The sequence below is a fragment of the Colias philodice genome, chromosome 3 (genome assembly GCF_061535455.1).
Source record: "Colias philodice isolate Cphi_HAF_F1 chromosome 3, ilColPhil1 Martin Lab GWU primary, whole genome shotgun sequence".
Classification (NCBI taxonomy): Eukaryota; Metazoa; Arthropoda; class Insecta; order Lepidoptera; family Pieridae; genus Colias; species Colias philodice.
The window spans coordinates 8,214,052-8,242,011 of NC_143088.1; the positions used below are offsets into that span (position 1 = coordinate 8,214,052).

At 34.2% G+C, this 27,960-nt stretch overlaps 3 protein-coding genes across 5 annotated transcripts in view; 2 read left to right on the top strand and 1 right to left on the bottom strand.

The window, feature by feature from the left end:
- Positions 1-27,960, top strand: part of LOC149489823 (uncharacterized) — a 105,200-nt gene that overhangs the window by 21,156 nt on the left and 56,084 nt on the right. The window lies entirely within an intron of this gene.
- Positions 1,569-27,960, bottom strand: part of LOC149489824 (uncharacterized) — a 58,482-nt gene continuing 32,090 nt past the window's right edge. The window contains exons 3-5 of one of the 2 annotated variants that reach the window (XM_089714599.1): positions 22,747-22,791; positions 6,026-6,118; positions 1,569-5,318 (exon numbers count right to left, since the gene is read on the bottom strand). In XM_089714599.1, the coding sequence (XP_089570725.1) occupies positions 4,148-5,251 (1,104 nt within the window). In that variant the 5' untranslated portion in view covers positions 5,252-5,318; positions 6,026-6,118; positions 22,747-22,791 and the 3' untranslated portion in view covers positions 1,569-4,147. The remainder of the gene's footprint in view (positions 5,319-6,025; positions 6,119-22,746; positions 22,792-27,960) is intronic. The other variant, XM_089714600.1, reaches the window with a different exon arrangement.
- On the top strand, positions 12,755-13,716 carry LOC149489825 (uncharacterized). The gene has a single exon (XM_089715028.1). The coding sequence runs from the start codon at positions 12,958-12,960 to the stop codon at positions 13,714-13,716; it is 759 nt and encodes a 252-aa protein (XP_089571154.1). The 5' UTR covers positions 12,755-12,957.

Consider the following 27,960-nt stretch of genomic DNA (forward strand, 5'->3'; position numbering starts at 1 on the left):
TCAGTAAAGCTAGTTATTTTATTAAGTATGCTTGGGCGTCCAAGTATATGTATACTAGTAACTAGTAAAGAACAAGCCAGGTGTAAAAACTTAAGATTCAAAGGCCTTTCGTCATGTAAGTATCGTTTCTAGAATTGGTTAATCTAATTTGAACGTAGACCGTTATGTTGTTTCCTTTCATTTTTATTGCATTTCTTACCTTATTACTTCAGTCTAGTACTAAGAACCAACCCAGGGATTTCATTTTCAGTTTTTGCTATATCTTAGGAAATACCCAAAACCATCAGTTTCCACCAGTGAACATAATTTTAAACACTTTTAGTTTAGTTGTAATATCCTGGGGTTAAGATGTCAGCAATACTGTCGTGTTGTTTGTGTGATATTCACTTTATGCATTTAAGCTATTAATCTCAAGCCTTCAAAGGGCTTTGTTTAGGCATTATTTATGCTAAGCATTGTTCTAATAATAGACATTAAAAAAATATAAATTTATGTTTTTGAATAGATTTTAGATGACTTCATATTTCATCTTGGAGATTTCTCTCTGAAGTAGCGAGCATAAAAAGGACGTAACATTACATTTTTAAGGGTGATAATCGACCCATGTTGCGGCATGAATGGGCAACCTTCATCGGGGAAGTGAGGGTTACACAGTACACTTATCTGATAAAGGTTGCCATTCACTGAACGGTTTTTATCGTGGCACGTTCGTTTAAAATACATCTCTTGGCAAGGTCCAAATTTAAGTTGTGATAATAATCTTACTGTAATCTGAACGGATAGGTTCTATTCAAAACTAGCTGCTCGCTCCCACATTTTTGTGTAGTTCTTAAAAATATGTGTTATTCTAATTAAAGCGGAGATAAATCTAGCGAACTAGACATCCATTCAGCCGTTCTTGAGTTACAAACAAGCGTCACAAATTCTGATTCTTCGAAAAATTTTATATGAAACATTTTTAAACTGATTATGTAAGTCTCTTTATAACATTAAGCTTATTTGAGTGCACATCATTATATTTATTCCTTGTATACTTGTATGCAGAAATAATAAAAATAATTCTAGTACCTACACTTTAAAAGAAAATTTCACCAAGTGCTCATGAGCGACGAGTTCTTATATCGACCGTTTGTTTACGCATTCATGTGAAGATCGTTAAATAAATAAAAACAAACATTTTTAACAAACTTTAATTTATGCATTCATTATGATAATATTAGCTCTCAGTCGCCTAGTGCGTACCTTCGGAAAGTTGCAACAACTCTACATCAAGAATTGATTAACACACATTAAAATAAAACTACTTAAATTATTACATAGTATGAAAATACTGATGATATGAAAATTATAATAATTTCTTGCCGTTGTCTATTCATATTGTATACATGATATAATTAGTATATTTAATAACTGTACATATTTAAATAGCTGGACTCGATAGTATTACACACAATATTACATAATATAAAACAAGGGTCAAATTAAGGGGTGGTTGTTCATAGTATAATCTGTAATTTTAACACACATAATATCTATAAATTGTGTCTCTAAAAAGTAGACATAAATTAATCATACATACATTATAGAGTTAAAACTCTATAGGCCTGCATTGCGTTTTAAACTCTAAATTTCACCAGATTTCACTGTACTTTTAATTTTCATATTACCGACATTGGTAATAACGCGTAATTCGTAACTAAATAAAATTTTAACAGTTGTTTTATTTATATATCTAATAGTAAATTTCCTTATAAAAGTGGATTATGGTTTGAATAATAAATAATACTGAGCTTAAATCGCAATGCAAGCTGAATTACTAATGAGTAGCATAATAGAACAACACAAAAGAGGTACAGGCAGCACGTCAGTGACGAGGTTTACATTTCATTTAATAATTTTGTTTTACATATTTTTGTGTTATTTTATAAATAAAACATAACATTTCATAAGCCAAGGCACATGTTAATTTATCGTTTTGGAAGAGTTGCAGGATGTAGATTTGATCCTAACTACAAATTATTCAACTTTCCGAATATAGGTACAAATTTAATAAGATTGGTACATTCAGTGACAACAATATTAAAAAACTATTTATCTGCATAAAATCAGAATTATTACCTACTCTAAGCAAACATAATAATTAGTAATTCATAATCGTTACAATATTTCTAAAAAGTTACAGTAATATTAGTACAAACATGTATTTAAGTTGGGTAGCAAATGTACGTGGCCGCGCCTTTCTCTCTCGATCGAAAACATCACACAAAAAATAATTTTCCAGCATGTAAGATGAAAAGAAAAGCAAAAGGTTAAGTTTAAAAATATTAGAAATATCGATAAAGTAGGCGCAGCCCCGTCATTGATTACATTTTATTATTTTACGTATAATTGTAATGGAGGCGATAGTACTAAATACTATGTTGATGAGCTTCTGGTGCTATGAACATGTAAACTGTTATTTGGTTCCTTATAAAATCTTAGTTTCGATTATTACATGGTCTATGTCCAATTTCGGTAATCACGCGTAACAATAAGATCGTATTTTATTTTCATCCCCACGGCCTGTAACTCGTGAATCTAACATCTAAGGGATACATTTATAATTATTTATTCAATATTTTTCTCAAAGGTTTCACCTCTTTGACACAGCCATTCAAGTTCCTCCGACTGTACAATCAATCTGAAGACATCAGCACATTGTACAGAATAAATTATGTAAACTCTTGTAACAACTGTATGACATTAAATATTGTATGAAAGTTTATTTGCCGTAAATAAAAGACTCAGTAAATGTTGCTTTTAATTGTTTAAGCATTTATTATCGTAGGCACTACGTCGTATAAGCTCATATCAGTACTATTTTGTCAATCTGTCCATGCAATGTACTCTTCTACTAATGTTACATACATTATAAATCTATTATTTACATTCAACATTTATATCAGAAGCCACTGAAGATCCGCTCTATTTTAAAACGACATTCAACATCGAAATAGAAATGTTGTACTTCATTATATATTCCGCCTGTTCGAAAATGTTTCAATTCAAACATTTGTTTTCCTCGAAATGTCTAAAGTAATCTTAGTAGTAGAAAAATTCTCAGTGGCTGATGTTAAAATTCGATAAGGTTGCAGGCTGCGCAGTTCAGCCTGTCTCTGCCATGAAAATACATAATAAATCTATCTAAAAGGAAAAGCAAAACTAGGACATGTTTAACCAGTAAAGACAAAACTTTATACATCTGAATGATAAATTGTAACATAAATGTTTATCACACCGTAATGGAAATGTACCTAAGGAAACCGTTTAATACCATTGAGTCGAGAATAATAATTTGCGTAGCAAGTTCGTTAGAATTACATCAATTTAAAGAATAAAAAATGTCACTCTTATTCCAATTAGGAATTAAATAAAAATTACAAAGTTAAACTACAGCACTAAAGATTTAATAAGATGAATTTAAAAACTTTTAGATTATTAATCGAAACAATTTATTAGAATGCAATTTAAGCCAAAACTTATATCTAAGCGAAATATAAAAATATTTAATTACTGAACCTATTTTTTACACTTTTTATATGCTCATGATAACACTGTACAGTATGTTCTTTGGTACATAGCTCCAAGTCGGTCCCACACAAACACTGAGTCATCAACACGCTCAATGATTTAAAAAGTACTTCACATTGAATTACCGTCTAATCTTACACGAGAAATACTTTAACTGCCATGCATTAGGAACTAAACACAAGCTTTGCTCGTCGAGTAAAACCGTTTTACCCGTGACACTTCTAACGTAACGGTCCGAAACGAGGATGTTTCTAATAAATAACACTACAACATCGAAAACCATCCTGAAACAGTTTGCAATTTACTAATATGAACCTGAAAATACACATAATCACGACAAATTTGATACTAATCGAACTGCGATACTATTGAATGTTCAGTGATCTACTGGCCCGGCACGCCAGGTTTAAAGTTCGAATTCGGAGCGCGTGTGGCGGCGGTGGTCGAGGCGCACGCGGGCCCCCGACCGACGCACGCACACAGGCATGCTGTGCATCATTGGGGGCTCCGCCTCGAAGCCAGCGGCCGGGAACGAACGCCACCGCCGTCCAAACAACCGCTCCAAGTAACATCTTAGTCAGATTCTAGTCGCTGCGCTGTCTGTCGCTAGGGGCCTGTAATCGCCTCGAGCCAATTCTCGCATTTCGCAATTGTTATTACCGTTGACGGTTTTAGGTCCTAATGAATCTTCGTGCACGCTACGCCTCGAGCAAGGCTCTGAAGGTCTGCCGAGAAGTGCTTCTCTTTCGCTCGCCCTTTCTGGACTACCACCGTGTGTGCGGACACCTCCGTTTGCATTTACAGCATTTACTACTATCGTTTGTGACAAGGGTCCACCGTGGAGGGGACTCCCGTCGAGCAGCTCTCCAGCTCCCAACTCGCTACGTAGTATTCTTATTTTTTGAATCATCTCTTTAATTTCGCATCTAAGGATTCCAAGGAAACAAAATTTGAGAAATGCTATCACACAATAACCTAACACAAATAGAGCATCCGCAGTTTTTCTTAGCCAAGTAAGTAATCTTTCCGCACAAGCAGCCGTGTGTGGTATGCAATGAACTGGGGTGAACGAAACGGGAGCTGTTGCCGTCGTGGAAAATGATATCGGTGTGACAGCAGGTGTATGAGCTGGTATTCGACAGCAACTCGGAGGCAGAATTGTACGATTTAACGCTGCAAAATCGGATGGCCCCGTCACCCCGCAGCAGCTCTGTTCTCTTTGTAAACGGTCCCAAGCTTCGGAGAAATCAACGTCCGTGTCGTAATCTTTTGCTAATCTAATACGCAACTGTGGCCGTAACTCTCGACACACCCGTTCGAAGCGAAATACCCAGTAAACCCCAATTGCAGCGTCACCGACCAGTAGAGCGAGCAATGCTAGCCAATAGGCATTAAGCATGCGTTCCGAGAGTCGTAAAGCTGCCAGGCAGCCCAGTAACTGTAGCAGCCCCGCCTGCACAGGCAACGCTGCGTAACCGTAGAGAAAGCCGGGCTGCGCGGCGCCTAAGCCCGGCACGAGCCCGCGTCTGTAGTCTGCTAGAGCGCGGCCTGCTGCCGCGCAGAAAGCGAGCGCACCTAGCAGCAGAGCCCCGTTGCACGCGTATATCCAGATGCGGTAATAGCGCATTGCGCGGTGTGCGGCGGGGTAGTGCGCGGGGCGCGCGGGCGGCGGCAACGTCATGGTGGCGGGCGCCGCTTCATGGCGCCGCCCGCGCCCGCGCCGCCGCCACACGACGCGCCCCACGCCTCTGCGAACAAACATCATGTTATAACATTATCCAAACGAGTAATCCAATAAGCCTTTTACAATACTGCAACCACAAAGTACTTAGGTAGTATTATAAAACAGCGAAAAGCTTTTCACGCGAACGTGTACACATATTACACCTTTATTAAATTGGGAAAGCAAAACGGAAAACGTTAACAAGATCTTGCAATACATTAGAAGACTCGCATAATATTTACTACTTACAATCACTACCTATGCTTTTTTAAGCAAAAGCTTTGTCCTATACTTAATACTTATGGATGACGTATCGCCCTAACTTGATAATATTTCCTCTAAGTTTATTTATTACTTTTCCGAGCCATAACACAAATATATACATTATACAGTGGTATCGTCATACTTCGAAATTTTATTGAAAGGTCAATAATATTGTACCTTACTAAAACAAATAATTCGGTTTTCAGTTTCTGTAGGTATAGCAATATTCTCAACTTTCCCGCTATTTCCTCGCTTTCATATACAATCAAACAAAGATTTTCCTATAATAACATTTCAGTTTCAATTCAGTTTCCGTGAAAATGTTTGAGCTGTACAATATCTACATTCTATACATCGCAATATTATTTTGTATTAAATAGCATTATCTATATTCATTTTCTATGCTCCTTAACTACTTAACTATTAGTACAATAAATACAACGAATTAATAAATGTGATAATTCTTACAATCCGCCGCCCGTGCCGTGCACCCGAAACCTTGCTAGTCACAGAAGCGGCCGCACAATCGTGTGCAGTGCGTCTACCAAGCCCGTACGAGTTCTGCAACAATTAATGATCATGAATATATGAAATTCCTGTTTATTAAATAAAACAAAAAGAAAAGGCTAGAAATGTAAAGCCGTCGTTTTTGGGAATGTTGTTTATACAATTTCACGTGATTCTTACATACAATAGCATGCAATTTCACGTGGTTGTGGATTTATCAGCTTAAACTTTCCTTTCGGCCAACTTTCACATATTTACGCTTCCTTTTATTTTGGTTCTTAGGACCTATAAAATTTCCTTAGGCATACTGTGTGCGATTAGTCGAACATTATGCTTTTTACTTCGGATCTTAAAATAATTTAACATATTCATAAATTCAATCGCAAAATTCATAAACAATAACATAAAATCTGCCGTAATTGGGCAACGAAAATATCTATATTAAAAGGGAACATTCACAGGAAAAGGCTTGAATAATAGCGAAGAAAAGGCATTAACATATCTATTATATTGACTTTCCTTTATTATATGAAGTATAAGAACTACCATTGACCTTCAAGCCTGCGCGTTCCCTCCTTACCCTTAGGGCCATCTAAAAATAACACTCGACGATATACGTAACCAAGAATAGAGGGAGCAACTTGACATTCAGCCACTCGCTAGCGACTAGCATTTAATTCGTATGTAGGCGGAATTCATTTCAGCAATATTCATCTAAAACGAATGATTAAGTTATTGGCAAGTTATTATAAAGAAGAGAGGGAACTAATATGAATACGTAAGATCTTCTCTTCCGCATTCGGTACTTGGAATATTGAATACACAATTTTCGATTGACCTTTCATATCATGTGTCAAGAGACACACCGCTGAATACAATTAGAACAGATTAGTATCGAATCACTTTCCCAAATCTATCAATTTTATTAAAATCGAACTCTACTTATTCACCCAAATCTTTCAGAATTCAGAAGCGTTGTTGTATAAATTTTAGCATAAATAATTTGTTTTCATTAATAGTGCTGACCCGTTATGAGGTATCATAATTATTCATTGTACGTTATGTATACGCACGACATTTACATGACAAAACTTAGCTATTGTTATCACTATTACAATATCAAGGTCTACACATATAATTTACCTAGAAATTAAACCATTTTCTCTATAAGGAAAGTAAGAAAAAGTAATTAAAACATTTAATAGAAATTGTGAATAAACTCTAAACTGTGAATTCATATTTAGGTAGGTTTGTTTACAACGCAATTATAGAAACAATGATGACTTTCGCATTTATAGGAGGTTGTTGATACAGAAAATTCCGATCGTTCGCTCTTGAGTGTTCTCGTGTTTTGACATTTTCTTTATAGATTGGCAACATTAAGCTTGATGAGGGTAGGCAATTCAATGCGCCGCCATTATTGGAAATATTGGTGTGTACAAATCTTTTGAAACGTGGAGCTATCACGATTCGTTACGAATGTTATAAATGAATACAATTATAAAATCTGTTATCAGTTTTAATTCAATATCAACTGTTACACGGTAATAAATTATATTATGTTCCAATTTGTGTGTACCTACTACATAAAATCAACGTTATTCGGTATTATATGTATATTCATTTTAAAAAGGGAATTTAAATTCAAATTAAACTTATTATAAAATGACACAGAACACGAACGAGATCTCCGAGTATCCCCAAAGTATCGACACTCCTTGAACTGCAAACAAATTTTCAACAAACTTGCTCTGAATTCGAGACTGAAGCGTCTGAAATGCAGAAATCGAATGCAAGTTTGAAAATTTTCATTTGTACAAACGCTATTTTAAATTTAAATTCAACGATATTTCTAGGTAGTGCATTTTTAAATGTTACGACAAACAAGCAAATACTTAAGTTACTACAGCACGAATGCATTATTCAGCCAGACTATTCAGGAATACTTCATAAATGTTGGACTTTCAGAACATACTGATATTTATTAAGTTCTGAATATTCATGAAAGATATTAAATATTCGTAACCAGACTAATATTATAAATAGGAAATTCTATTTAACGTGACTTTAACGTAAATAGCTGAAACCAGCCATTCTACAGAGGGTATTGTTTTGGTTGTGTTAAAAATCAACGCATAAAGCGTTGAAATACGGAAGAAAGTTGTCGACTATGGTGTCGGCAGCTGAAACCGGAGGCACGGCTAGTTTAAATAAACATTAACGAATACAGCAATATACTTTTAAATTGTTGCCAACGTCAATATACATATAGGTTGTAAGCACTATAAAGTCCAATAGTTCCGAAGTACCAATTTAATACAAGGAATGCGCGAGAAATATAGTACCTCGGGAACAATGTACCAAAACAGTTGCCGCTGGCTCGACGCCAAATAACTAAAACCTTTGATAACAACCTTTCAATCTATGCTGACGCCAGATTAAAAACTCGATTTGAAATCGAGTCGAAATGTAGCGAGTATTCCGTTTCAATTTTTCTCTACATCTGCTGAAGTTTATTAATCCAAAGAGATGAGCAAAAACTAGTCGCGTTCTGAAATTCATTTCTGGAATTCATATTCGCATGCCTGGGTTTATTAAGGGTTTCTGTATTTTCTATATTATGAACATACACGCTGTTTGGCTATTCATCTCTGTTAATTGAACACAGATATAATATATATTTGTAGAGAAGTAGTGATAACACTATTTATATTAAATGAATAATTTTTAAATTCTATGTGATAATTGATAAGCTTGGATAACGTGAAACGAAGACAATCCAAAGCAAATGAACCATAATGCCTGACCCTAGGGCAAAAGCCGCAATTTTATAAGCCGTGGTTGCCCACAGTAACCTGAGGGTAACTGTTTCGCAATTCCTTCATGGCTTCCTCATATAAAGGTTAAAATGTAATTGCAAATATCGCAATTACACAACTCAAAGGTGTTAAATTTGACTTTTTGACTTTGATTCCACAACAACATTTGCTACTGCGACTTCGTATTATTAAAATTTTGTAGGTATATTAATATTTTTTTATGCAAAAACTTACCTACTAAACCTACATTGCTGTCTCTACCGTGTCTTCACATGAAGTAAAAAATGACAAATGAGATTCGTAGAAATAGGTTGTGTTTTACAAAATACAGTGACTAACGACATTATTAGCCTTTGCAACTACAATAAAAACAAAGTTCAACGAGCCATATATTTACACAGACAATAAATTATTATAAATTAAGTCACATAACTTTCGATTGCGATAATTATTATAGGTACTTAAATATTGAAAGAATAGACCAAAAACTTACAGTAGGTACACTATAATCAAGCGATAACTGCCATATGTCCAAATACTCTCACAAGCCCTAATATTATAAATGTTATCAAGCTCTTTAAGTTTGTACTACAATACAAGAAAGTCGAAGAAAAATTTCTTCTTTATATTCACTATTTTTATATGAAATGAATATTTAAATCTATGACTATCAAAAAAAACTTGGTAACAATAATAATTATGCAGGTACCTCATCTTTATTCTAAAGTCTACAGAAGAACTTAAACATCTTCTATGTGTCTTTTAATATAATCTATCAGGATAAAGGGCCAGCAGTTCTGGCTGTGAATGTGTCAAAAAACGGCAACATTTGCAAAAAGTTTCAATAAATTTGAATATTTGTTATCTGGGCAATAAAAACAATCCATTATACGCACGACAACGATTTGAAGGACAATTTTATGAAGCGTATAACAAAGGGTTCTAATACCAACAGAACAATGGGCAAATTTTTTTCATACTGCTGGGTTGAGCTGTTCTAGCCCAGTACCTATTGAATCAAGTATATGACAGAAGCGGTGAAGCAAAATTCTCGTCATTTTACTAAAAGCATTTCAATGTGCCCGCCTTACCACTCGTATGTCTCGAGTAAATTTGTCTGCAAGCTATTTCGTCGTATGACAAAGGTTTTAAAAATGTAAACGCTTATTTAAACGAGGAGATTTCTTTACATTTACAATTGGCAAATTAGCTATCAGATATCAAACTTTCAATAACAATAATATTTCTCAATAGACAATTTTATCAATAATGCTGAACTTTGTCTAGCCATGTATGCATATTTTATGCACTTTGTGCTAAGGCCATTCAATCGATCCTCGATGTTCTATACGACAAAAGCAATACATTTTTAATTTATTGTATGCTACGAGTGAGTATAATGTCATGCTCTTCAAAAGATATGAATATTAATAACAAAATTCCCACCTTTCACTTTTAAAGCAGATACAACCCTTTGATGGCCTTTAATTAATTAAATTAATTTTGATTAAGGATTTTCCACTATCGTGACTGCGCACGTTTTATACGTCCATTTATTTTATCTTCTAATTAAAATGTAACGGGTAAGCATTCTGTTGGCTTTGATAAGAACAGTCACGCACTTGAGGTGAAACAGCTTGCCTTCGTCCTGCACCAGCTCGTAAAACTATTTTATTACAAACCTAAGTTTCGTTTTAACAGACCCTAACCTAGCGTATTTTAATTAATCCTGTAGTAAACCCATATATGTACTTGTAATTTATTTTTATTTACTTAAATGTAAGTTCAATATAGATCAGACATTTTTATTTGTCTTGTACTTTGTACAAGGACTGTTTTCACAACTTTCAGAAAATTAACGAAATAAGCGTTCAATATCTTTGGCTTTTTTAACCGAACCATTAATATATTCTGTGCCATTACTGATACTTTATTTTATTAAAAGCCAAGTTGCCCATGAATCACATCCGAAAAAGATTAAATGGGACTGAAAATGTTCGTGCGAAGGACAATCGGGTAAAGTTTTCGTCCATTGTAGTTATAAATTTCTTCATATAGAAAGTTTTATTTCGGCTGACACACAAAGTTTTATTATAATTCTACAAAAGTAATGTGGTAGATGGTTAATTTAAAATTGCATTATGTCAATTCCATAAAAACTACCGCAAAATAAGTTGTTCCATCTCATAACAAGCAAAGGCTCAAGAGTCTGGCGCGAGTCCAAAGAGATGCGAATTACTCGTCTTTTACACCCTTATATGTCATGAGCTACTGTTGCAAGGATGCTTTTATTATATAAAACTCGTGTGGAATTATCATGATTGCTATATCCATTGTTCTTATGCTATATAACTTGGCTTTAACAACACAATACAATGAATCCTAAAACTAGTGTTTAGTTCTCGTGGTGTGAGAATGGTAATTCAGATACAATGAAAAGCGTGAACAAATTATTATGAAGATTTCAGTTTCCTATGTTTTTTATTTCAAAAAGTATTTTCTTATATTGTAGCTTAAGAAATAAAACACAATGAAATTCTTATTTTAGAATACGTTTTCGTAATCTACCCGTATAGGTAGATTCCTTTCTTCCTTAAGAATTGTTTTTATGAAACAACTAGCGGTCCGCCCCGGCTTCGCCCGTGGTACATATTTACGTTTTCTCTACATAAGAACCATCCTCGTACTTCAAGGAATATAATAAAAAAAGAATTATCGAAATCGGTTCAGCCGTTCTCAAGTTATGCGCTTACTAACACATTTTGGGATTCATTTTTATATTATAGAAGAAGATAGATAGAGCAAACAATACCAACAACTAGATTGATTATTGAGCATTTTCGACGGAAAAGTTTTCATTTTCAACTATTTTTCCTTTTTAATTTTTCTTCATAGACGCAAAGAATGTAAAAAATTCTCTAGCAGTTTTCAGATGCATTTTTTCCTAGTTTTGTAATTTAAAATTAAACTAAAAAAAATATTATTAAAGTTTTGCATTAATGAGTTAACACTAATTCTTAAATCAATGTTAGCAAAGAACAACAATAATAGGTAAACAGAGCAATGTATTAATATGCAAACAATATGAATTTAAAATTATAAATACTAATATTTAAACGCAATATGAATGAATATCAATCACCAATATCAATACATATCAAACCTTTTATTGACTTTCAACATGAAATATTCGTAACTGTGTAGTGAAAATCAATCAGTTGGACGTGCGAAGCGGTATCTATCCGAGTTAGCACACATCGGTTCCAGTGATTGCTTTGTCCCACAGGAAATTAGTTTCGAACTTGCGAGCAAACTCGTGTACAACTATAGCCGAGCAAACTTAACAACGCCGTAATATTTCTGAAGCAATACTTGTTAAAGTTACCTACTTATTAACACTGCACCAACTTCTAAGTATGTTTACTCAACATCCGCAAAATGCTTTAATATATCAAAAGAAACAAGTTCGAGTTAGTTCAGACCAATAAGGAGTAACAAGTCGTGCGCTCTTCCTACGCAGTCTGCACAAAACTTATAATCATATATTACTATTAAAGTTGATCCGTTTGTTGAAATTGTTTAAAGACTAAACTATTTTATGATTTGGCAATATAAAGGTTTTCATTTTGGTTAGTTATTATGAAGAACGTAATGTAAAAAAACTATACCTATAAAATAGATAGTATCGAACGTGCCGGATAGCGAGGCAATATGCGGCCTCACAGTTCTATAAATACGAACAATAATTTATCATGGCCACCATCGTAAACAGTTTTTTTTTTTTTTTTTTTTTTTTTTTTTTTTTTTTTTTTTTTTTTTTTTTTTTTTTTTTTTTTTTTTTTTTTTTTTTTGAGGGTAGGTGTCAAAAGTGCAACACGCGTTTATTTTTGCTCTTCAGTAAATTATTAATTTAAGTTGAATTTTATAGTAAAAAAATGCTATAAAACACCTACGTACTCACCGGAATATATTCCATTGCATATTCTATAATAATTATACTAGTAATTCTTGAATAACAAACCTTTGTTTGGCACTGTTTGGATTGGCTGTCACACTTTATTACAACTAAGAAAAATGGATTTGTTATCACTAAGGGAGTCCATGGCACAGATGTCAGAAATGTTCAACAAGAAGATGGCAGAGTTCCAGCAAGACCTGCAGAAGACCTCCACAACCTCTACCTTAGCAAGTCCTCCATCTCGGCTAGCATCTGATTTTAGTGCTTTTCGCTCGTTTGTCATCACTTCTCTACAGTGCTTGCAAACTCAGATGGACTGTCTTTTTAAGCTTTATGACAATCTTGAGATGAGGAAGCGGAGGAAGATTCTACTACTGCATGGTGTTCAAGAATGCAAGGATGAAAACCCTACCACCACCGTACTAAACATAGTCACTCAGCATTTAAAGAACTGCAATCTGTCTGCGGATAGTATTACTCAATGCCACAGGTTGGGAATCTCTAAAGACAACAAGCCTAGGCCTATTCTTATTAAAGTCCGTGACATCTCGAAGAAGGAACAGATCTGGTCATCTAAAACTAATTTGAAAGGCACGGGTATCACTTTATCAGAATTTCTAACAAAGAACAGGCATGATATCTTTATGGCCGCTCGGAGTCAGTTCGGTGTTTCGAAATGTTGGACTAGAGACGGTAATATCTTCGTGATTGGCTCGGGAGGTGTTCGGCATCGCATTGAGGAGTTGGCTGACTTAAAGGCCATCACTGCTGCCCCATCGGATAAGCCTAATCCAGGTACTGCTGCTCCAACAAGTAATTCTTCTAAAGATCCTAAAGTAGTTGCTCGCTCCAAGAGACTGGTGAAAGGCAAGTAGTCGACGCGTCAAACACTATATTAAATTATGTACTAGCGCACAGCCCGCGGCTTCGCCTGCGTGGTGTAAAACTTAACAAATTATGTACTAAGAGCCTTCTCTTTAATCCTTTTTTTTTCAAAATCCGTGGCGTAGTTTTAAAGATTTCAGCATACATAGGGACGGCGACAACGACTTTGTTCTAAACTATGTACTATGTAGTAATGTTTGTATTTAGTTATCATGTATAAACATTCCATCGATGTTTTATAAATTGGTGTAATATATAACTATTTATTTCTAGTCACCTTCAGAAGATTTTTATTTTTATTGTAACTGTTATCGTATTACCGTCAACACTATATTTGTTTACTTATTTTTGTAACTATTCAATCTGTCAACGTCAAGTGTCATCCGTCAAGTATACGTTTACTACAACCATTATTGCCATAGTATAAATATTGTTAATTGTAATTCTGTTATAAGTGCATAACATTCTTTCGTATTTAATTTCTCATTTGCGTTTTTATTTAATTTCTTTTTTCGCTGTATTCTTGAATTGCTTATTAATAATATTGTAATTTAGTCCGGAGGGTACGGTCATGAAGTATCGATTAGTATAAAATTATTTTTATTTATTTATATATATATATATTATATATTTTTTTAGATATTTATTTATAATTTTATATCTTCTTATTTATACATTGTTTTAATTATGTCTGACATAAACACCGAGTTTTTAGATAGTTCTTCGTGCTCTTTAGGTTCAATAGATAGTGATGAGAATAGTTTTCACAGTGCCTGTTCCCCTCCTCTCGACCTTACTCTTTCTTCTCTATTTAGTGATTCACATAAAACCTTTAATGCTGTCCATTTTAATGCTCAGAGCATTCCGGCTCATTTCCCAGAAATGCTTGCATCATTTGTGTCAAGAAACATCCATGCTATCCTAGTATCCGAGTCATGGCTTAAACCTTCGCTCCCTACTCAAAACTATCTCCTTCCTGGCTTTCACCTTATCCGAAATGATCGCATTGGTAAAGGTGGGGGTGGTGTGGCAATTTATCTCCGTTCTCATATCTCCTATAATATTATACGCTGTTCCCCTCAACCTCCACCCAATAACGGTACCGAGCATCTCCTTATAGAAATCCTACTTTCCAATTCAAAAATCCTTCTCGGAGTCTTCTATAGTCCTTCCCTAACAGTTAACTATTTTTCCTCCTTAGAAATCCTTCTTGATGAATTGTCCCCACTTTACAGCCACCTTATCTTCATGGGTGATTTCAACACGTGCTTACGGAAAGGTGATAGCCGAAGTAGGAAACTACTGTCTCTCCTTCACTCACATAATCTTCACACACTTCCTCTTAACCCAACCCACTTCTTCCCCGGATGTTCCCCTTCCCTTCTTGATCTTATAATTGTTTCCTCTCCCAATTCCGTATCCAAGCACGGTCAGTGCTCTGCTGATGCTTTTTCCTTTCATGATCTTATTTACGTATCCTATAAACTCCGTCCTCCCAAATTTAAACCTTCCTCTGTACTGCTTCGTAATTTTGCCGGTATGGATACTGAGTTGCTTTTGGCTGATGCAAACGACACTGACTGGGAGACTGTTATAAATGCAGAATCCATCGACTTAAAAGTAAGCACTTTTAACCATTTAGTCACTGTGCTATATGACAAACATGCACCCCTTAAACTTGTCAAAAAGAAACATACGCCTGCGCCCTGGCTCACACCTGAAATCAAATCTCTTATGAATAGGAAAAATCGTGCAAAGGCTAAAATAAAGTCATCAAAAACGGATCAAGTGCGTGAAAAATATAGGAACATCCGTAATCGTTGCAACATACTGTGTAGAGATGCACAAAGACGCCATATCCATAACTCGGTCGAGAACGGCGACCCTTCTTCAATTTGGAAGTTTCTAAAATCCTTAGGAGTTGGTAAATCATCTTACGCTTGTTCACTTAATAACTTTAATATTGACGCTTTAAACGCTCATTTCTCATCATCTTCCAATCTTAATGTTTCTACTATACAACAGACACTTAATTCTCTTTCTACCACTTCAGCTCCTGTTTTTCCCCCGTTCTATTTTAAACGATGCACTGTAGGAGAAGTTAAGAAGACGATATTGTCCATTTCTTCGAACGCAGTCGGTGCTGACCTTGTAAGTCGTAATATGATCCTTCCTATCCTTGATATTATTGCTCCTGTCATTACCCACATCCTTAATTTCTCACTTACCTCTGGCAAATTTCCAAATGCTTGGAAAGATGCTCAGGTTATTCCTCTCCCTAAAAAATCTAATCCAAATTGTTTTTCCGATTTCCGTCCCATCTCTATATTACCTTTCCTTTCCAAGGTCCTCGAACGCATCATCCATGCTCAATTAAGTTCATATTTAAACACTCACAGCATACTTTCTCCTTTTCAATCCGGTTTCCGTCCTGGTCATAGCACGACTACTGCTCTCGTTAAGGTCACAGATGACATCCGTTCAGCTATGGACAATAAACAACTTACCATATTGTGTCTTCTCGACTTTAGTAACGCATTCAACACTGTTAATCATGACATTTTACTGGGTTTGTTACGCCTAATTAACTTCTCCCCTACAGTACTCGAATGGTTTCAAAATTACCTGGGTGATCGGCGGCAGCGTATCTTGTTGGATGGTAAACATTCTACTTGGTGTGCTGTTCCCGCTGGTGTACCACAGGGTGGCGTCTTATCACCTCTCCTATTCGCTATTTTCATAAATAATCTCTCCTCTCGTATAACTTCTCTCTACCATATGTTTGCTGACGATGTACAGATCTACCTTCACTCTACACCTAGTAATTTAAACGATTCTATTAACACTATAAACGCTGAACTTGCAACAATAGTAAAATGGTGCGATGAATTTGGACTTAAGATTAATCCTTCCAAAAGCCAAGTGATCGTTGTTGGAAGTCAGTATCTTATATCAGAGATTGACTGGGGAAGTCTGCCGAGTGTTAAAATTGGGTGCGAGGGTATTCCTTTCAGCAATCAAGTAAAGAATTTAGGTGTAATTATGGACCAAACGCTTTCTTGGTCGCAGCATCTCCAGCATATCAGTCGTAAATTATACGCTGCATCTCACTCCTTACGACGCCTCCGTAACTTTTTACCCATACCGACCAAAATTATGTTAGCACAGTCCCTTCTCCTTCCTATTCTTGACTATGCTGATGCTTGCTTTCTAGACTTAACATCTGAACAATTGGATAAACTTGAGCGACTTCAAAACTATTGTATTCGGTTTATCTACGGTCTCCGTAAATATGACCACGTTTCTCATTTTCGTAAGAAGCTCAAGTGGCTCCCGATCCGCCTTCGCCGGAATGTTCATTACCTGCAACTCCTGTATCGAATCCTCTTCAATCCCAAAACTCCTTCTTACCTAAAAGACCAGTTCCAATTCCTGCACTGCGATAACTATTCTCTGCGATCTGTGGACAGGTTAGTGCTGTCTATGCCTCCGCACCGCACACAGTTCTACGGTGGCTCTTTTTCCGTAAGGGCCACCAAATTATGGAACTCCCTGCCAGTTTGCATCCGACAAGCTCAAACGCTGTCCACCTTTGCGAAACAAATCCGAAACCACTACTTGAACCTAGCATTTAACTCGGATTAGTAAGATTTATTATTTTATGTATTTGTATTTGACTTTATTGTATTTATTTATTTTTAGCTAAACTACAGTATGAGTTTATGTATGTATTTATTATTTAAATATGTATTATATTATGTAATATTTTATATGTATGTATTTATTAGAAATCATATATAGCTAATGTGTGTATATATTTACATATATTTATATATTATATATTTTATTTATTTATTTTTGTTTCTTTTTTGCACTTCTTACCTACCTCCTCTTTCACATTATTACTCCACACAGTAGGTTGCCTGGAAGAGATCACTCTTAAGTGATAAGGCCGCCTTCTGTGCTGGACTAGTTATAAGTTTTAATTTTAAGGATTTATTTGTATGCCAGCACATTAAAGTGTAAATAAATAAATAAATAAATAAATAAATAAATAAACAGGGAAAATAGGAAGCTCACTTCTCCAAGACTCTAAGCTCTCGAGCCGACTCAACAAATAATACCTCTATAAATTCTACCAATGAAATATGTTAGGGCTAAACTACACATACAATTCGTATACGAACCGCATCGTGGTTGTGTTAATAGGCATTGCGGTCCGTGCTTCGGTCGGTATCATCACTAAAACAGTTCTCTCTATTTGGATATGTATGTGGACTTTTGGCTAATAACGTCATTTAGGGGCTATTTGTTAATATCCGATCGTGACATTATGTCCGATAATGTTAAGAGGGCGTATAAAGCCAGATAATTCTACGATTAAGCCTCGCCCATTACGCGCCATGCCGCGCGCCCTCACAATACCCTCATACACCCGGCTCATCCAACGTACGTAAAGTTCATCGCACGCTAAATTATACACAATATTCTTCGCTCGTTCAACGCGTATTTTCGGTAGTTAGTAGGTATGTTGTCTAAAATAATTGTATAAAACAGTGAAGTTGAAATCATCACAAATTCTGTAATATGTCTTTTTATTATTATTTGTTTATAATTATTAATGATAATCTATACATATTATAAAACATAAAAAAAACTGTCTGTATGTAATATATAAAAAAAAAAACAATATTAGGGAAACAGTATAGAGCACGAATCCGTAAAAAAAGTCTGTCGAAATAGCGAGTATAGATACTATTTTTAAATAAACATACGCAGTCGACGACACACATTCCTCCAGAACTTTATTTTGATTAATTTGGTTATAGTCCATTGAATGAGTGCCTCCAAGGGGGGTCTAGAGTGCGTGAGTTAGTAACGTAAGATGTTTCTTCGGAAACATGTCAAGAGTCCCTAGGTAATAAACATACTAAAACCTTAGGCCACTAGGAGGAGCCCCGGAGTGGGGGGAGGGGGGAAATGGGTCCATTTTTTTCATTTTTCGCTTAAATCTCAAAAACGGTACATGTTAGAGAAAAACTTTCAAGGAAAAATTGAAAGGCCATAAAATTATCTACAAGTTGTACCTGAATCATTTTTTCCTATATCCTACCGTTTCTGAGTTATACGCAGTAAAACATGATTTTGGCTCAAACAATTTCAACATCAATCGATCAAAAAATATTTCTTTCTTCCAAAAAACTCAAATGTGCAACTTGTGACCAGTACTGATAGATTGCTCTTAATTAGGTCTATAATTGGTAAAATAAACACATTCCTCCCTGGAAGCCTTTAGAAGGAATCGATTGTCAAAATATTATATTAGGGCAGTTTGAGTTACTGAACTTGATCTTTTTATTTTTTTCTTCCAAAAAACTCAAAAGTGCAACTTGTGACCGGTACAGATAGATTGCTCATAATTAGGTCTATCATTGCTAAAAATACCAGATTCCACCACGGAGGCGTTTACGGGGAATTGAATTTTATCAGGGTAGTTACGATACATGAACTTTTTATTTTTTTTCTTCCAAAAAGCTCAAAAGTGCAACTTGTGACCGGTACAGATAGATTGCTCATAATTAGGTCTATCATTGATAAAAATACCAGATTCCACCATGGAGGCGTTTACGGGGAATTGAATTTTATTAGGGTAGTTAGTTAAAAAGTTCATGTATCGTAACTACCCTAATAAAATTCAATACCTCCTAAAGGCCTCCATGGTGGAATCTGGTATTTTTATCAATGATAGACCCAATTATGAGCAATCTATCTGTACCGGTCACAAGTTGCACTTATGAGTTTTTTGGAAGAAAAAAATAAAAAGATCAAGTTCAGTAACTCAAACTACCATAATATAATATTTTGACAATCGATTCCTCCTAAAGGCTTCCATGGAGGAATGTGTTTATTTTACCAATTATAGACCTAATTAAGAGCAATCTATCAGTACCGGTCACAAGTTGCACTTTTGAGTTTTTTGGAAGAAAGAAATATTTTTTGATCGATTGATGTGGAAATTGTTTGAGCCAAAATCATGTTTTACTGCGTATAACTCAGAAACGGTAGGATATAGGAAAAAATGATTCAGGTACAACTTGTAGATAATTTTATGGCCTTTCAACTTTTCCTTGAAAGTTTTTCTCTAACATGTACCGTTTTTGAGATTTAAGCGAAAAATGAAAAAATGGACCCATTTTCCCCCTCCCCCCACTCCGGGGCTCCTCCTAGTGGCCCGGGGTTTTAGTATGTTTATTACCTAGGGACTCTTGACATGTTTCCGAAGAAACATCTTACGTTACTAACTCACGCACTCTAGAACTTTTTATTCAATGGACTATTAGATTGTACGACATTTTTCGACTCAGCAATTATTCTAAAAATAAAAATAAAAATTATCCTTTATAAAATATTACAAAGTTCTTCGAAATTTACGTATTATTTTATCGAGAGCTGGTAACTTTAGCAGGTAAGTACCTTTCTGGAGTATTTTTTTCTGCCTGGCAATAGTCAGTAGACACAGGTTGAGAGTGAGGGTCCACATTTTCCAAATTTAAAATTGTTCTGTGAAATTAGTAAATTACTTTCAAACAGGGTCAATTTGATTGATTGCATTTGCAAGGCGACCGTAGGAATTAGGTACCTACATAACTAAGTATAAAAAGTGTCTTTGTAAATTGTAGGTACCCACTATGAATGTAGGTATCTATAAATATCGTCGCATGAATACTCAACTCGCGGAAACGAATTTACAGAATTTACACAAATAATAATATCCAAACTCGTCTGGATAAACTTTCTCAAATGAATCTATAGTTTAGGTGGTCTGTTGCGGTTCTGCATCAGGTGTTTCAGTTTTCAAAATAAATTATTATTTTATATTTCCCGGATAATATAATAGTACCTACACAACAAAATAACTTTCATTCAAATCCGTCCAGTAGTTCCGGAGATTAGCGTGTACAAACAAACAGACAAACACAGACAGTTTTTTTTATTTACGGGATAAAACTCATCCTATGACCTTTCTCAGGTCTCAAGCTATATCTGCACCAAAATTAGAGCCCAGACATACATACAGACAGACATACAAAAATTCTAAAAACTATATTTATGTATAGATATGTACCTACTACATATTACTATGTAATACAGATTATGAATATATTATATATATACATATACATATGTATATTATAAAAAATACCTATTCAATGTAAGTACAGTTTTGACTTTCGTACGAATTTGTTATACCTATGTATAGATGTTATGTATGATTATCTAATACAGATTGTAAATATAATATATATGTACTATTCACAACCGGTTTACATATTATTTATATTATTATTTACTGGAGCGAACATAGGATCTGCCTATAGTAATAATAATAATATAAATCTTTCTTGACTTGATTGATTGCACCGCGACTGTAAGAATTAGGTACCACTATGAATTTTATTTACCTATCTATAGTTGCTGCTGCTATCAGAAATTATTTTACAGAAACTAAACTTTCTCAAATAGGTAAATCAAGACTTATCTTTTTATATTATAATTATTATTTATTAATATTATAACAATACTATTATATTATACATTATATACATTATTACCTTCGACATTTAGTTATCTTTTCAATTTGAATCTTCTTTAGTTCTCGTTTCGTCTTTTCATTTTGTTGTTTACCATTTTCAACAAATCAATATTCGGCGTAATTACACGGCGCAGCAATTTTAGCGTGGTCTACTCGTCTCAACGGAGCGATAGCGTCTGATGTATGAAATAGAATTATGTTTTTAGCTCCCGGAACGTGCGATGGAAGATGATTTCTTGCGTAATTAAAAATATAGTAAGCGCCAAAAGTGTTTTATCGTGATTAAACCAAAACTAAAAGTAATTACACAAAATGCTCTGACAAATATATTGCAAATGTTTTAATATAATTGTTTATGAAAAAAAAATCATAATAAGTATTACCATGTCCAGTAAAAAACGTAAAAGTGTGAAATTTAGAGGTAACTTCGTGAATTTTTTCTATCGAGTCAATTTCAATATTTTATGTTTTTGATCTGACAATATAATCGAAAATATCATCAAGTTTTACATATATTTTATTTTTTATATTTGGTCTTGAATATTACACGTATCAACTAAAAGTTGATTGGTGATTTGACTTTATACGCGCCCTTAAAATAATTGGACTTTATATTCCATCTGTGGTACGCATTTGTGATATAGTGTCGTTATTTTAGACATAAATATAAAATGCAGATCTTATTTTATGAATAACATATGGAATCGAGTACATCAAGATACATTTCACTTCAAGGGCAATGCTATTGAATGCTACACTATCTACACTCTACATGAATAAAAACAAAATGAATACATGTTAAAATTTAGTATCTTCTATCATGTACCAACCACCAATATACTCGTAAACGCTGTCATATTATTTTATTTGCTTTGCTTCTGGCCCAAGGCGTCGATAACGTGATGAAAGCAGTATTATTCAAATGCAGAGACAGGTTGTGGCTTTTCAACTAGCACGGTACCACCTTACACCGAGCTTGGTTACCATCTTCATAACATAAAATGACTGCCGTGTTTTCTTTGATGAAAACTTGTCTGCGAAAATTACTGCAGTCTTTTCTAGAAGCAATAAAAATTTGTAGATTAAGACAAAGTTGTAAGCGTTTCTCTTAATTGCTTTTACGTAGTATAATATAGACTTAGATAATCATATAATGTGCTACATAAAGTACACCAAAACGTTTTATATATATTTTTATGTATATGAATAGATATAAATATGATTGAATTATATATCTACCTACTTCGATACTTTTAAATAATAAGCATGATATTTTGAAAGAAACTAAATATAATAAACTAATTAATGAAACTAAAAAGTTGTGTTGCTTAAAATATTTCTACGATAGTGATTAAACATGAGTGTATATAAATTATGTAAATGACAACTACGTAAAGCATCTATTTTATGACTTTACTTAGCTTACTTAGGTGGCATGCTGAAGTACTTTCTCCTACACCCTTGTAACTGCCTGTAATAAAGAAAATTTCTAGTGAATGTTTGTCGCGTTATCACAAAATTAAATCTTTGTTTTAATAAACGAATGTCAGCAGTCGGGTAGGTATTTATGTGTTTCTGTCATTCAAAAAGTGTAAAGGAATAAAAGTGTTAAGAGTTATAATGTATGTAAAGAATAATCAGGAATATATCTTCATTTTTGGCGTTAAAATGTGGGCATTGAATTAAATCTCCAACTTTCAATAGCTTTATAAGCTTTGTGCATAAGAACGTGCTCGTATTTTCGTATTCTAAATAAGTGTTTGCATAATGAAGTCTACGTTAATCAACGGCAGAGGCCTGTGTCAAACTAAAACCAATTAAGAGCTTATTGAACTTAATTTATTCACAAATACACTTTCATTGTATACCGAACCTAAAGTAATAAGGCACACATTAATGTCAACAGTGTTCCACTTCGTTGCCATTTAATTTCGTAACAGTGAAGCACGTTGTGAATTAGTTAAACGTCGTAAATTTGACAGTTGAATTCGGTACGTCTTGACTCTCGAGTTCAAATATCAAGCACGGATTGCAAGAATGCTGAGATCTTACTTTAATTTAACGTGTGTTATATTTGAACACTTTGTAATAATAAGGTTCATATCTTTCGTATAAATAACGTTTCCTAATGGATTCTTTTTTTTCTATAGGTAACTAGCAGTTCTGCCTGGCTTCACCCGTGGTCCTCCTTCCTTCCTTTCTTCTCTCTATTCTCGAGTTTTGCGTTTAGCAACACATTTGGCGATTAATTTTTATTATATAAGATATACAATCTTTATTTAAATACACTAATATAGTTTAGAAACCATCGCAATAAAATTTTCTTAAAGGACTTTGAAGAAAGAAGTTGCTATACAAATGGGTGATAAAAAAATAGAATTATACCTTTGCGACATAAAGACCAAGTACAGTATTAAATTATAGCACAGTATAATTAATTATTAAAACATCGTGTTTTCAAAAAAAACTTCATAACACGAATATCTAATCTGCGTTCTCATAATCTAGTTAGATATTATGACTCTGTGGAAGTTAATATGAGGTTTCGTTAGATCAGTTTATGGGCAACCTAATCCCATGTTCCACAAAGCGCCATTGTAAATATTACAGACCTCATTAAACTGAGCCTTGTACTTTTAACTAACCTATTTACGAGACGACAACTAACTGAAGGTTATTTCACTGCTTTCTTATTTTCTAAACATGTAACGCTATTAAATGTTAAGGTTTATTTTAAAATGTATTTTCAGAATTCTACTCTTATATATAAATGTAAATTAGCTCTGAAAAAAGAACTTTACAGACATTGAATAGTCATTGTTTAATTATTATCGCCATTTACAAGGTTGGCATATATTATTTAAAATATTTATTATGAAACCGAAAACGCCACAGTCCTTTTTATTACAAGTGAATAAATATTAGGTCAGTAACAAGATACAGAACGTCTATATTAAAAATTCAACAAGAGTTTCTATGTATTTTTCTCTTGAAAGTCTGCGAGTAAGAAATAACGACTAACGGAGTCCACAAATAAGTTTAAAAGAACAAATAACCACGAGTTCTGTTTGGTATAACATTGTTTTAATGAGATTTCAGTTTACTTAACTAGTAAAACCGGGGAAACATCATTCCGAATCTTGTCCAATTTAATCATGACAACATTTTATAGGTAGGTGTTTACCTCGTGCTTCTTAATCTCTACAAGTCATATAATTTTTAGTTATTTAATTATGTTCAAAGCAGGATAAACGCACTCACATAATGATTATGAAACATCTAAAACACAAAGGCTCTGTATTGCTTATAATTATGTATGTAAGCTTAAATTGTCAGTCAAAATATGATGTGATGATAATACCCAAATGATACGGAATATCCGAATAATTGAATGACTATTCAATTATCCGGTCGATTAACCGGATATTTTATTTCACAATAATCTAATGAATTAATTTAAATTTTGGTCCCTTTCAAAAAACCAATGCTCGTTTTCTCTAGACTCCATATAGATAGAGTCATAATAAACCCGTAACGAAAGACGTACGAAAAGATCTACCAGTTTTTTTGTTAATAATAATAGGTACAGTGCACAAGCATAATCTAATATTAAGTCACGCAAAACAATTCATGATTTTTAAAAACATCAAAATTTCATGCGACTTAACGAACGACGAATGGTAGTCAATGGCTGGACTACCATTCGTCATTTTGATACATGACTATAAAACAATGAGTCCATTCATAACCAAAGCACGGTAGTAAATCTTCAAAACCAATTTTCAAACTTGGTCAAGACATTCTATACGTTGTTTTCGTAACGAAAATATAAGCGTACATAAATAATTGAATTTGTGAACAGTGGAGAAAGTTTTATACTTCTGTTTTTATATGATATCGTTATACCCACCTAAATGTTTTGTAAGAAACACTCTTAAAACTCGTATTTTTTGCAACTATATACAACACAATATGTTTTTTCTACACCATATTAGCCTGTTTGTTCCAAATAAACGCTATGTTTATTAATATTATTCCACATATTCGCTATCATGCATTCATGCAACAAACCACAGCAAACTGACAAGTGACAAAAACTTTTATTGAATCTAGATTTATATACCTATACATAAGGTCAAACCCACACATCGAGGTCAGATTTTCAGAACCTTCCGGCTTGAAGATATAAATATTATAAATAACGTTTCCTAATATTGACCCCACAGACATGTATATTTAAGTAGACAAAGCAAGTACCGCGATCTGTATGAAAACCAAGCGTGTCATATTTTTTGTACTGACCTTGACGCGTTATGACGTCACGAGCGCTTTTTAGTGATGTTAATTTCATTTTACGCTAAATCGATTAGGCCGCCACTCGCGCGGCGATTCTAGTATCGTCCTATCCCATCGAAGTAAATCGAAAGAAATCAGATCAAACTAGATCTATGTCTAAGAGGTAGTCAAATAAATGAATCGTAATCGATTACTAAATCGATTCAAGACAATCTTTATGTCCCGTTGCATCGATCCATTTTCCTTTTATGTTCGGGTTACTTGGAAAACTGAAAAAACAAACATAGTCTAAGCAATAAGGAGTTTTCTTAAAAAACTCCCAAGATGACACTTTAACTAATGGCGTCCATGTCATAATATTTATTTTTAGTACCTTTGTATTAAAATACTTAAAAGTTCTAGGTCAAGTCGTATTAAATGACAAAAAAAATCTATGCCTTTTTTTTTGAAAAACTGCTCCTACAAATTATCATTTTTCTGTTCGATTATAAAATCGATTAGAATCGAGAACTGTTGCATCAAATGAACATCACTAACCACAAAATTGGACAGAAAAATGAGAACAGAAAAATGAGAAGACGCTATTCATTGCTTGTTATCATACGACGCGATCTTTACCGTGCCAAGTAAAAGCCGCAATGTATTCCGAATCATTTCGTATGATTTGGTATCCGTGTTTGTCACGATCGTTTTCCACAGATATTCTTTATTTGATTTTAAAATAAATAGTGCATATTCTGATTAGAAAATTACTTACCGGTGGAAGGAAACATCTCTGCTAACTCGGCCACTCACAGCTGTGGAGTTTCTACAGTTTATAACGGCGCAATTCGGCATTTTACTTTATTCAGCTTCACGTCTTTCCTTGGCGAACTGCAAGCGCGGACTGAGTGTAGGCCAGCGTCAAGTAAGTTTCACTAACTTAGTTTGGACACGGGAAGTACATACACTCGCTTAGTCTATCTTGATACATGTCTGTGATTGACCCTATAATTATATTATAATCTAAAATGTATGAAGCGCTACATGCGCGCTACGCATTGACGCGTAGCACTAGAGCGTTACGACAATCCAGAATTTAGCATATCGCAGATGTATACGTATACAATTTTATACTACGCTGTTTTTCGAAAAAGTCGTTATTTAAAAAAGATAACATAGAAAAAGTCTAATATCATTATTCAGCACTATTCCCGAGAGTTGTCGAATTGGATGTTATTTAAGAGTAAATATTTTTCGCTCATAATGACAGCAGACAGTGTTATGAATTCCCAGTATTTACATATGAGATTTGTTTAAGCTTTCATTAAATATACTCCACTTGTCTTTATGCATGAGTTTCATGTTAGAACCGTTTTTAAATTGAAATACTAGTAAAGGTACATAATATTATACTTATTTAAAATATTCCAAATTATGCACTTATTAAAAACTAGCTGTTGCCCGCGACTTCGTCCGCGATTCGGTCGTTTTTCGTCATTCGTCGTTTAAAAAAAATACGTGACACTTTATTTTTGAATGTTCTTAATTGTCTCTTATAAAATTTAACTACATTAAAATTGAATACTCTGATAAGAAAATCTTAAAATCATCGAAAATCATAGACATCGAATATCTGAGGAAAACATGAATGAATGTGATTTAAATTCTACATTTCTTAGTAATTAAAATAATAATCTAAATTAAATGTAGATTAACAGTTTGAGCGCGCCATTATAGAATATGTACCTAAGTAATAAATTACGTTAGTTTAGATAGTAACTTTACTAACAAGTCAATAACTGCGTTAAAAACAACCGACTTCAAACTTGCACTTGCAACATTTACAAATACAGACAAAAATGCTCATAAAATAAAAACTACTGGGCCTATCCGAATAAAATTTTTATGGGACCAATTCGACACCATCCCGCATCGAACAAAAAAAGAATCACGTAAATCGGTTCAGAAACCACGGAGTAATCGGTGTACATACATAAAAAAAAAAAAAAAAAAAAAAACATACCGGCCGAATTGATAACCTCCTCCTTTTTTTGAAGTCGGTTAAAAACACGATGACTTTCTTTCGCGCTCGGTACCACAAACTAAACATGTTTGTGGTACGTGGCCCGCGTCACTTTACCCCCCACGAGTTCCCCTCCGTTGCTATGCGAAAATACATTCGTCGCCCTACTGTAGGAAAAATTGTAATACTGTGGCCTGGGCGTTATAACACGCTCAGGGAATTCCTGAGTGCTGATAGACTTCCGTCTATCGGCATTTATACCAATTTTATATTAATATCACCATCTTGAGGAAAAGCTTCTAATGTCGATTTAAAACGCATATATACGGATTAACCTGA